The sequence below is a fragment of the Rana temporaria genome, chromosome 1 (assembly GCF_905171775.1).
Source record: "Rana temporaria chromosome 1, aRanTem1.1, whole genome shotgun sequence".
In the NCBI taxonomy this organism is placed as follows: domain Eukaryota; kingdom Metazoa; phylum Chordata; class Amphibia; order Anura; family Ranidae; genus Rana; species Rana temporaria.
Genome location: NC_053489.1, coordinates 563,456,374 through 563,469,652, shown reverse-complemented (window position 1 = coordinate 563,469,652; position 13,279 = coordinate 563,456,374). Strand labels below are relative to the sequence as shown.

The 13,279-nt window shown below is 43.4% G+C and overlaps 1 protein-coding gene across 2 annotated transcripts in view; it reads right to left on the bottom strand.

The window, feature by feature from the left end:
- The window catches only part of FAM149A (family with sequence similarity 149 member A), a 137,483-nt gene that overhangs the window by 52,892 nt on the left and 71,312 nt on the right, over positions 1-13,279 (bottom strand). For both annotated transcript variants that reach the window (XM_040334356.1, XM_040334363.1), the window contains exons 2-4: positions 8,909-9,004; positions 5,870-6,002; positions 2,236-2,378 (exon numbers count right to left, since the gene is read on the bottom strand). In XM_040334356.1, coding sequence (XP_040190290.1) covers positions 2,236-2,378; positions 5,870-6,002; positions 8,909-9,004 — 372 coding nt within the window. The remainder of the gene's footprint in view (positions 1-2,235; positions 2,379-5,869; positions 6,003-8,908; positions 9,005-13,279) is intronic.

The window sequence follows — 13,279 nt, the reverse complement described above, 5'->3', positions numbered from 1 at the left end:
CCTTACGCCTGATATCGAACCCGCCATCGGGCCCTCGCCTACTCTGATCTACAGCACCTAACTGTGAGTGTTACCCTTCTATACACACCAGCCTATCACTGCCAAGATGCCGCTTTCGTTCCTATCACTGAACGTGAATGGCCTAAATCACCCGGCCAAGCGCCTCTCACTATGGAGGACCGCCAAGACCCTCCGCAGTGACGTACTGTGCATTCAAGAAACCCATTTACTATCGCCAGCCTTACCGCTCTGCTCCAACCGTCAGTTCCCTCACATATTCCATGCCTCCCACTCCACCAAAACCCGTGGTGTCATGATCGCAGTTAAAGACACGGTGGACTTCCAACTACTGAACACTATTGCAGACCCTGAGGGTCGTTATCTGATTCTAATCTGCTCCCTAAACCGTGTTACATACACGTTGGTAAATGTATACGCCCCTAACACGCGCCAGTTGCGGTTCCTCCGCAAGGTCCTTGCCATGACCAAACCTGTTCAGAAAGGACATCTGATACTGTGAGGGGACTTTAACCTGGTACCTGATGTACGACTAGACTCCACTTCGGCAGCGCAGAGACGGGGTTCGCCCCTATTGAACTTTCTCTCGACTCACGATCTACATGATGTCTGGCGGTGCCTACATGGTTCTGAACGGGACTTTACATTTTTCTCCTCCAGGCATCGCACATACTCCAGAATTTATCTGTTTTTGACAGATAAATGGCTTTTACAAAAGATATGTATGTCTACGATCCACACCGCAACATGGTCAGACCACGCCCCGACTTCGATTCAAATCGAGGACTCTACTTTGCAACGTAGCACGTTTCTCTGGCAAGCTAACGACTACCTGCACCAAAACGACAAATACGCGCCGAAGATCTGCGATCAGATTGTTGATTTTTTCGAGCTAAAAGTCTCTGGCATATGCTAACATCCCTGTTAGCGAATCTACGATATGTAAAACACTAAACAAGAATGGCTTTCGTGTGAGGATACCAAAAAGGAAGCCACTGCTGTCCAAAAAAAACATTGCTGTACGTTTACAATTTGCACAAGAGCACCTGGATGTTCCACAGCAGTACTGGCAAAATATTCTGTGGACAGATGAAACCAAAGTTGAGTTGTTTGGAAGAAACACACAACACTATGTGTGGAGAAAAAGAGGCACAGCACACCAACATCAAAACCCCATCCCAACTGTGAAGTATGGTGGTGGGGCATCATGGTTTGGGGCTGCTTTGCTGCGTCAGGGCCTGGACGGATTGCTATCATCGAAGGAGAAATTAATTCCCAAGTTTATCAAGACATTTTGCAAGAGAACTTAAGGCCATCTGTCCACCAGCTGAAGCTCAACAGAAGATGGGTGTTGCAACAGGACAACGACCCAAAGCATAGAAGTAAATCAACAACAGAATGGCTTAAACAGAAGAAAATACCCCTTCTGGAGTGGCCCAGTCAGAGTCCTGACCGCAACGCGATTGAGATGCTGTGGCATGACCTCAAGAAAGTGATTCACACCAGACATCCCAAGAATATTGCTGAACTGAAACAGTTCTGTAAAGAGGAATGGTCAAGAATTACTGACCGTTGTGCACATCTGATCTGCAACTACAGGAAACGTTTGGTTGAAGTTATTGCTGCCAAAGGAGGTTTAACCATTTATTAAATCCAAGGGTTCACATACTTTTTCCACCTGCACTGTGAATGTTTACATGGTGTGTTCAATAAAAACATGGACACATTTAATTATTTGTGTGTTATTAGTTTAAGCAGACTATGATTGTCTATTGTTGTGACTTAGATGAAGATCAGATCACCTTTTATGACCAATTTGTGCAGAAATCCATATCAATCCAAAGGGGTTCACATACTTTTTCTTGCAACTGTATAAGTCCTGGGAGCAACTGAGAACCTGTAGGCCTGCTTGTCTTATGGGAAAAGGGTCTGCTATAGGTTAAAAAAAACAAAAGCTATAGTGTTTGACCACCTGCGTTAGGGGTAAGCGTGACAAAGGAGTTAGGCTTTTTAGAGTTGGGCTATATTTTTAGAATATTTTGTTTAGACTAACTCAAACAAATAAACAAATGTATATTATTATGTATTTTAATACAATGTGATGTGGTGGAGGCTCAAGCCCGTAAAAGAATATATTGCTCATCAGTCAATCACTCGTAGTCTCTACAAAAACACACTGGTCAAAATTAAAGCTTACAAAAAAAGACACTATATTACCTGAGATGGGGTGATCTTTCAGTCCAGTCTTTGCACTCTGCTTGTAGGTTCTTGTTCTGTGAACTGACAGCGCCCTCAAAAAGCATCTCATCGACATCCCAGAACAAATGATGGACCCTCTGTGCATTAGCTTTTTCGAACTCCTAGAAAAAAAAACACGCACAAAGAAACATTTTGTTGCAGTACTCAAACGCCTGAAACACATTTTGCTCATTTTCTTCCTACAGGAGTTTCTCAGTAAATGTAAAAGAACAAAACGAAATTGCTAAATTAATTTAAAACTATGCTGTTGCCATTGACAGAATAATCTTATCTTGTTTAAATGCAAAATAATCATCTATTTGAAACTAAGAAGCAAAGTTTCTATCCAGAAAAGCAGAATGGCCTGAGTACGTGTATGGATGTAGGATGGTGGGCTTTTCTTAGTTGCCTCTACAAATTGAGTGCTTGCAGAGGCCCCACTTTGTTCTTCTTAATATTTAATTTAATCATACATTATTAGGCTTGTCAATAGCTAGGCTATTAAGTGATTCAGTCCAGAGATAGCAAAGGATTATATTTAGCAATTAATAAGCATTCCTGGGCATGTGCCTAGGGCGACAGAATAAAAGAAAGGCAGCACAACAATTATATATGTCTATTAATAATTTGCATTTTATTGCTGCCTTGTCTAACTACTTCTATACCACTGTTTCTAAAACGTTCAATTTTTGCACCCTTTAGAAGTATGCAAAATCTCAAAGCACCCCAGTCTAAAAGTATAAAAAAATGTAAATGTCACTTATCAATGGGAAACCTGAGCCAGGGACAATGCACACAACCACCTTGATGAAATTAACATAAGCCTCTCATCACATAAAAGTCTCCCGAATCACACAGTCCCCCTATCACAGAGCCTCCAAATGACACAGTACCCCCATCACAGTGCACCCCCTTAACAGAGTCCACAAATTACACATTCCCCCATCACAGAGCCCTCTATCACAAAGTCCCCTCTTCACATCAGAGACCTACTTTTTGGCTCCAGCAACACAGCAGAGGGCAGGAAGTGGAACAGATCTGGAGGAAGTTGATGGTTTTGCTCCCCCGAATGCTAGGGGCAGGCCTACATACCTCCTGCCCTGGATCAGCATGATGTGGTGTTCTGGTGCGGACGGACGGACCAGGCCACCAACACCATTGCAAAGAATGACAAGGTGCGTGATGGCCCAAGAGTGTAATTTGTTGTTATGATGCTGGAAGCCGCCCCAGCAGAACCATGGCAACTCATGATGCTAATCCAGGGAAAACTGGGTAATTTGCTCAGGGTTCCACAAGACTCAAACAGCACCCAGGATGCCGGAGGACCCCAGTTGAAAAACACTGTTTTGAAACCTTTTGAATGATTCTAATAGCAGATGTTAATGGAAAGGGGTATGGGAGCTGAATGATGATGAGATCATAAAATAGTTTTTAGCTCAGGTAACATCCCTCTTTTTCTGCACATTCTTGATAAGTAGATTGTCAGTATAACAGAAAATCTATATATAAATGGTTCACATGCTGTTTTCATTCTAAGGTTTTAATTTTTCCTTCTACAGTATAATCATGTCATATGCAAATAAAGGACATGGATTCTGTACAAAGGGGCCTTACATTTTAATTGTGTCTAGGTTGTAGTAACTTCAAAGCTGAAATCCAGGTATGGTACCGTATTTAATGCATAGTTAAGCTGGTCAAGTTTTGACTAATGTAAATATACAGTACATATTAGATACCTATGGGCCTGTTGTGAAAGCAGAGCATCACCATAGTAGTCGCCACTACTACCGTGATCACTACGGTTTTCTGGGTCCTGCGCTGAGCAACTTCCCTCCTCCATAGTGAACACAAGCGGTTGCTTGGCACTGTTCACAGAAAGTCTTGTATTTTTAAATGAATACAATTAGTTCTTTGATTAAACAAGGTAAAAAATACAATGGCCCGGATTCACGTAGCACTTACGCCGACGTATCTCGAGATACGCTGCGTAAGTGTAAATGTGCGCCGTCGTATCTGTGCGCCATGCCCACAGAACTAGATACGCCTGAAAATAGGCTTCCTATGACCGACGTAAGTTTCCTATGCTGTCGTATCGTGGGCGCATATTTACGCTGGCCGCAAGAGGGGCTCCCATTGATTTACGATTCGAATATGCAAATGAGTGAGATACGCCGATTCACGAACGTACTTGCCCCCGGCACATTAATATACGCGGTTTACGTAAGGTTTACGTCCGGCGTATAGTTATTCCCCATCTATGAGGCGCAACTCATGCAAATGTATGGACCAGGTAACAGCCGTCGTATTTTACGTCGTTTACGTAGTAGTACGTGAATAGGGATGGGCGTAGGTTACTTTCACGTCGTAGGCAGTGATTCAACGTATCTTAGGCGTTCGTTCCGACATGATTCTGAGCATGCGCACTGGGATACGTCCATGAGCCGGCGCATGCGCCGTTCGTTATTCGTATCTTGATGGCGCTCGGTCCTTCATTTACATGGGGTCACGCCTCATTAGCATGGCTCACACCCACTGCCACTTACGACGAGTTACGCCGAGGGAACCCAGCGTACATTTGGGAGCAAGTGCTTTGTGAATACTGTGCTCGCCGCTCTGCACTACGTCAGCGTAGCGTATAATCGATACGCTACGCCGGCATAACTATGCGCCGCTCTCTGTGAATCCGGGCCAATGTGTTCTGTGAATTACAGCCATGCTGAGCGAGCAAACCTGCATTCACTATGCAGAAGGGCAGCCACTCGCCACAGGACCCTTGAGACATTGGCGATCACTGAGGTAGTGCGGAGTACATTCTCTGCTTCCACAGCTGTCCCACAGATATGGAATATGCATTCTTACTTTGGTCCAAGCTGGAATACTGTAACTATACAATAAAAACCATACCTGGAGTCAAACTGGCAACATAAGGACAATGATTATGGAGAAAATAAGTTACATTTTCTCTGATCTGCTCTCAAACTTCTATCCTTGTGCCTTTAACATCCTGAACTTGGAACACTTAAGCCCTGTAGACACGATCAGTTTGTCCGATAAAAACAGACCGATGGACTGTTTTCATTGGAAAAAACGATCGTGTGTGGGCCCCATCGGTTTGTTTTCCATTGGTAAAAAAAAAATAGAACATGTTTTAAATTTTTCCTATGAATAAAAAAAACGATCGTCTGTGTGGAAGTCCATCGGTCAAAAATCCACGCATGCTCAAAATCAAGTCGATGCATGCTCGGAAACATTGAACTTAATTTTTCTCAGCACGTCGTAGTGTTTTACGTCACCGCGTTTGGACACGGTCGGATTTTTGACTAATGGTGTGTAGGCAAGACTGATGAAAGTCAGCTTCATTGGATAGCCGATGAAAAAATCCATCGGATTATATTCAATCAGATATCCGATCGTGTGTACAGGGCTTTACTCGTAAAACACCAGATTCAAATAAATGAAACTGATGTTCTCAGTCTGTCAAGGTTTATCAGTACAGCAAGTTTCCTCCTGGTTTAATACTAATATAAATCATGTAATTCTGCAGTCTGTAAACGCATTAATGAATGGCTAGACAATTTAATGCACACTCTGAGAAAATTAAGAAGAAACGTACATCGTCTGTCCAGGAATAGACTGAGCTCCTCTCGGTGGACAGTCCCGTAGTGTAGCTCTGTATTCCTGACCATGAATTATTTAATTCTGTTGGGGTAGTTTGTCCACTGGATGGAAGAGAGTAAATCGATTCACTGAGGAGAGACATCAAAGCATTAGACTTTTATTTACAGTCATATGTCAAATGCAATAAGCAGAAAAAAAAAAGTAACACTAATGCAAAAATAAGTCCTTGACATATGCTTGATTGTGAGGTCATCACTGCACAAATATCAGTTTGTCAACTTACTGCAATAATTGTATATGTAGGAAACCATGAATTGGAAAGACTGGAAAACTGAATGTAACTTTTGTAAACAACAATCCCATAATAGGTTGGTAATCAGGGCCAGGCCAGAAATATGGGAGTTGACTCTGTATCCTTGCATAGTTATTTTGTTAGTCATTGACCTGTAAAAAGCATGCAGCCAGTAAAGTCTAACTGCATTACCTATATTGACCTGCACAGGCCAGGGCCTTAACAAGTAGTGAGGAGCGATAAGGAATAAGACAGCCCAAAGCTTGAAAAAGGACCTTTGTCCGACTACAGAACAGTGTTGGTCATATCATTAGAATAATATATTACCAAGTAATATTCTCCAGCTGGGGGGGCGACCCTTTTTATATATACATGGTATATTCCTCTTTCACACCATACTGAAATCAATCATGTGTTTAAAAGGGTGCTGCAACGACTTCCCACTGGTCAAAACCTGGTGTGCAACCTAGGTTAAATATGTCAGCAGCACACCAACAAATTTGTTTCAAAGTGCCAATTTCTTTATTCTTGTATGATCACACTAAAGAAGCAATGATTTGGAACCATGCAGCGACCATTCCTGTACTGTATATACTTCACAGTGGCCATCAAATGAGCATGGTCTGAGCACCCAGCAGAGAAGTGGAGAAGAGCAAAATACTAAGCGGATAAGCAGCTTCCTGCTTATCTACAGTCACAAATCAGCTTTAAAAATAATTTAGCAGTCCCATAGTTTTGTCCAGACAGGTTCTCTTGAAGCTTTAGTGATTTATATAAGACATATATTTACGGACTTGCAAATATTAATTTGCCTCAGTAAGACAACTAAATTAGGAAATAATTAAAAGAGAAGTACGAGAGTTAATATATATATACACACACATATTCACCTAGATGGCTGCAGCATCAATCAAAAGCTGTAGCTTTCCCCAACCGGCTCTCGACTGAGAACTGAGCGATCAAAGACTGCTTTCTGCTTTGCCCCTCCAGCACTCACTCACTTACCCCTACCGTTTTAATATTCTGGGGGTATTGGAGAAGGATGAAGTAATGTCCCTTGTATTTATTAAATGTTTTTTTGTTTTACGTAAGCTTAGGCTTTAACCATTTACTACTTTATGCAAAACTAAAGTGCCTTTCACATGGGCACTGTCAGGTGGCAAAAACAGGTGGTTGATGAGCATTTTTACCTTGCCTCAGCTGCCTTTTAATACTAGGCAATGGTCACTGGACAGTCCCATACACATTACCACAGGCGTGAAGCTATGCTTCATAGCAGGGCAAAGGAAAAGGGCATGATGCACTTGGCAGGCGACACCACCTGCCAGCACACCCCATAGATGTGAAAGGGCCCATGCTGCAACCACATCCAATGGATGGTGTTGCGTCACGGTGAAGAGGGATTTCAGTGTAAGTAAGCGTGTAGGAGGCGGCATATTTCCTCCCAAACACATCATATCCTGTGGATTACGAATAAGTACCTAAGCCCAGAAAGATGTTTAACAAAAACAGTTTTGGCTGTATGGGAAGGAGAACCCTCACCTTACCAAAATCCAAAAAGTAATGAAAAGAGGGGAGAAGCTAGATAAGCTTCTAAAAACACGGATTTTGTAGGCCCAGCATGAGGCAGCATGTATAAAAAGTAACACATTTTATTGGATATACATTAAAATACAACCAACATATAAAAAGAGGAAATTTAAAAACACCCTCCATCTACAAAGAGTTAACAGATATCCAATCCTGAGTAAGGAGACAGAAAAAGTCACAATGTATTTGTGGAGTATTTTGGAATCCACCAAAAAGGTTAACATTCAACGAGCTAGTCACGCATGGGTGCTCAACCTGTGGCTCTCCAGCTGTTGCGGAACTACAATTCCCATGAGGCATTGCAAGCCGCTGACAGGTACAAGCATGTCTCCCAAAGGCTGAGGCATTATGGGAATTGTAGTTTTGCAACAGCTGGAGAGCCACAGGTTGAGCACCCATGAGCTAGTGTGTTGCTCCATACTCAAACGTCAATGCGTTTCGCAAGATATACTTGCTTCCTTAGGACAGATTGGGTGTGTGCTGAATGACTTTGGATGCAGAAGAGAGGATGACGACGATCAGGAAAGAGGAGACACACATGGGGCATTAAACAGGGAAAGGAGACATGAGGAGAACAAAAAACTCCCAAGGAGTGGAGGAAGCCCCTAATGACATCCAAAGGAGCCAGCCAGATGTCGCACCCTCTACCATAGGTAGGTGCTAGAGGTGAGGTTTTTGGTGATAGCTGCCAGGCAGGTAAATTTAGGCAGGTCTATGCTGCATGCTAGGCCAGCTTGTTTTGATCTGGGGGGCAGGGAGTGGTTAGTGTAGCAGTGGGTGTGACCACCTGTCCTTTAGTTCTTGGGCACCTCTCCTGCTTCCAGGGAAAATGTTCTGGAAGAGGGGTAGGGCTGGGGACTTGAGTGACAGGGAGTCCACTAAAATTATAGACACTACATTTTTTGGTAAGGGGGCAAACTTCCAAAATCTGCAGGATTATTTTCTGCACTGTATACTTTTCGCTGACATCAGGGGAGCCAAATAAAAGAGTACTGAGTGTTGGATAATTTCTGAGTACCGTATATATTAAATAGAGATCTCTCTGTCACTTCTTGCTTAGCTCTGAATGTAATCAATTATTTCTCAGTACACACAAATATGTATTTTTTATGATTATTTTGCACTTAGCATTGACAGGCGTGCATACAGTACCATGTGTAGTTATGGATGGCCTCCTGCACAGGGAGAGTGAAATGAACTGGCAGAGGGTCCACCCAATGGTCTTTGCTTCCTCGAGACAATCCCTTTCTGAAAAACAACAGGAAAATGTTTCAATACAATCCAGTAATTACTTATTAGTATAAACAAAAAAATAATGACAAAGAAAACTTGTATGTGCTTACTGTTAGGCCCCTTTCACATGTACGGATCCCGTGAGGATCTGTACATGTCTATCCGCTTGCTTAGCGGGGATCGCTCCGTTGATCCCCGCTGAGCCGGCAGATGACAGGGCGGTCCCCGCACACTGTTCAGGGACCGCCCTGTTAGATCTCCACTCTCCCCTATGGGGGGGATCAGATGAACACGGACCGTTTGTCCGTGTTCACCCGATCCGATCCCCAGACGGATGGAAAAATAGGATTTCCCTCCGTCTGCAAAATCGGACCATAGCAGGGACCGATGAGATCGGTTGTCAGCGGATGTTCATCCGCTGACACCCGCTATCCCATAGGGATACATGTATGTCCGTATTTCATCCGAAAACGGATGGATGAAATACGGACATACTGTCCGCAGGTGTGAAAGGGGCATTAGGGTAAATTTTTTTGTACAGGTAAATGCCCAAATAACAAGAAGGTACAAATAATCTGCATATCGACTATTCTGACCAGGATGTATTCAAGTTGATTTTTAGGCAAAATTATTTTAATTTAAAGTGGTTGTAAACCCTTACATATACTCAGGGAAGTGACTATCCTCAGGTGATACAGAGATTAAACAAATCCTCCTACATACCTGTCTATATGCAGTCCTCTTCTCTACAGCTGTTCAAAGTGCTGAATTTACAAAGCTTGTCTGAGCGTTAAAAAAAAAAGTGGGTGGAGAGCTGAAATTACACTCTGCCAAGCTCAGCAGGAGAGCTCAGAGAGCCGATTAGAGGGAAGAGACACACCCCCTTCCCACACAGCTCACAGGAACAGACCTGAGGCTGTCAATCTGCTGGAGGTCCCTCCCCGTCACCATTTTTCTTGGTGTCAGGAAAACTTGTCATAAATGATTCATGCTGATAGCAGAGGAATAAAGCAACAGACAGAAATTACACTTAGCGCTCCTAATTGAGACATGTACACACTATAGAAGAATATGCTTTGTTCACATTTCATGTTTGAGGTTTACAACCATTTTAAATATATTCCTCAACAGCAACAAAGGATATACATCCCCTCTGTGTACACCAAAGGCCATATAGATGCTTGTAAAAAAAAACTCACAATGTTTAGGCTAAAGAGTGTGCTTTTACAGACATGTTGAGTGCTTTGCTTGCTTTGGAATTCATAAGCAAGAGAAGCCAATGAATAGAAAAAAGTAAAAGCCATGTGACTGGTAGTCATGAAGTGTTCCCTACTGCGTTATGCAAGGAACACTATGTGGGACACCATAGGCTCTATGCACCCGCCCGCATTTTATGAATCACTCAAACAAGTGTGGACCAAACAGTGGAATTTCAGCTCGACAGTATGAATAGGCTCCTGATTAGAGTGACCCTAACCTGGCCTAAACATTTCTACAGAAACTGCATTTAATTGTAGTGCCTACATATGCTGGTGTTGCTCTCCACATCAACCCATGTGTCCCTGTAAAGCTGGGTTGGATGCTAGGCCAATGATACACATGTCTAATTGAGGGTAAACCCCTCCCCCTGTGGAGGAACTCTAGCATGGGGCAATTGGAGGACCAGGTTGTAGATAAGCTTCAGGACAGCAAGGTTTATTGTTGACTTGGGCAGAAGTCCATTGTACATCCCAGACCAAGAGGACTCCACAGGGACACAGGAATTTATTTAAAGAAAAACCCAGGTACTTTCATGCAACACAAGTTGTCCACCTTCAAGGCTTTTACTCTTGCATCCATCATTTTTGATTTTGGGATTTTGAAACGATCGTGTTTACTACAGATGGATTGTTTTTCAATGCCTATGGCATTAAGTATATATCCTTTCCATAAGTTATTGGGCTTTAATCCGTATGTGGCCTATCAACAAACGCACCTAAGTCAAACAAGGATTTTTCAAAATCGCAGCCAAATGGAAACTGCAAAGTGCTATGCAGTTCCCAGCACAAAATACACACTGCAGTTTCCAATTTGTGGGAGATATTAAAGGGGTTGTAAAGGTACAATATTTTTTCCTAAATAGCTTCCTTTACCTTAGTGCAGTCCTCCTTCACTTACCTCATCCTTTGATTTTGCTTTTAAATGTCCTTATTTCTTCTGAGAAATCCTCACTTCCTGTTCTTCTGTCTGTAACTCCACACAATAATGCAAGGCTTTCTCCCTGGTGTGGAGTGTCGTGCTCGCCCCCTCCCTTGGACTACAGGAGAGCCAGGACGCCCACTAACACACAGCTCCTTTCTCTATCTGCAATGTAGAGAGCGTCCTGACTCTCCGGTAGTCCAAGGGAGGGGGCGAGCACGACACTCCACACCAGGGAGAAAGCCTTGCATTACTGTGTGGAGTTACAGACAGAAGAACAGGAAGTGAGGATTTCTCAGAAGAAATAAAGACGTTTAAAAGGTACAGTCCATACAGTGGACTTGGTGTTGAGTTATTCACTTTACGGTCAACACTGAGGACAAGGGGGCACTCTTTACGTCTAGAGGAAAAGAGATTTCACCTCCAAATACGGAAAGGTTTTTCCACAGTAAGAGCTGTGAAAATGTGGACCAGACTCCCTCCAGACGTGGTTCTGGCCAGCTCAGTAGATTGCTTTAAGAAAGGCCTGGATACTTTCCTAAATGTACATAAAATAACTGAGTTCTAAGATTTGTAGGTAAAGTTGATCCAGGGTAAATCCGATTGCCTCTCGGGGGATCAGGAAGGAATTTTTTCCCCTGCTGTAGCAAATTGGATCATGCTCTGCTGGGGTTTTTTGCCTTCCTCTGGATCAACTGTGGGTATGGAGTTGGGTGTATGGGATTGTACTGTGTTTTTTATTTTGTTTCTTTATTTTTTGTGGTTGAACTGGATGGACTTGTGTCTTTTTTCAACCTGACTAACTATGTAACTATGTAAGGTAAAGGAAGCTATTTAGGAAAAAAAAATTGCTCCTTTGCAACTCCTTAAGAGCCCATTCACACCTCCGCGACAAAACGCCCGACGCCGGACGCTCGTGCCGCTAGAGGGGAGAATTCCCATTGCTGTCTATGGAGATGGTTCACATCTCATAGACGCCGTACGCCTGCCGCCTGAAAAAAAGTCCCGGACCCTTTTTTTCAGGCGGCATTGGCGTTCGGCCATACAAAGCAATGGGAAGGCTTTGTTAAAAAAAAAAAAAAAGTTACACACTCGTGGCAAAATACGCCGCGTACGCGGCATATCTTGTCGCGGAGGTGTGAATGCAGCCTTAACTTACCATTTCAACTTCAAAATCTCTCTTATCTCAACCAAACATTGTGACCACTGGTGGACAGGGACCAACTGCTGAGAATCACTGTGCTCCGGCCATTTACTATTTTCTCTAAATCACTTTTAAATACAGTATGCACCATTCATGTCAGTTGGTTTGTTTGTTTTTGGCAGCAGCATGTTAATTATTGAAGTACACAGCTGCTCCAGAATTTTTATTATCCCCTCTGTTCATTCTGGGAAACTCTGCTATTATTTGCGCATAAATTGCAGAGCTGACCGCTGTGGCTCAATTATTAACAAAAAGCTTATCGATTTAGACAGGCTGTTCTAGGGAGTAATTATTAACTGCTCAAACAGGTGTGCTTGAAAAGCCCAACAACATGAATGTCCAAAGTCTTCAGAGTCCTTGTCAAGCTAACATTAAACATCCCTTGTGACAGTAATAGGCATGTGAGAGGTACTCTTTATGGAGAGATCAGGGGTCTATAAGACCCCAAACCCCTCCTCTGCACTTCAAAGTATTCAAAACGTCAAGATCAGCGTTTGTTATTGTTAAAACTGGTGGCTTTAAGATGCCAGTAATCCAGGAAGTGATGTCATGACATCACTTCCAGATTACTAGATCCGAGACCCGAACGAAGCATTGACTTTGTTCGGGTCTTCGGCCAGATGGCGGATGTGCCGGCTGGTTGCTGGGGCCTTCCGGTGGGACGGGAGAGCACGGGCGAGTGGTGGAAGGGGGAGGAATGTCCCCTCCCGCTGCTTGTAATAACAGCGGAGCGGCTGCTGAAGTCTGCTCTCTACTGATGTCATGGATGTCAGTCCAGACACTGCATCACCCGGCAATGGTAGTCTGGATCCACCAGGTGCCTGGACTTATATCCATCTCAGCAGCCTCTCATCGAGCCGCTGAGAGCCTGAGATGGCCCGCTCCACCCCCTCTAGAGCTCAGCGCTC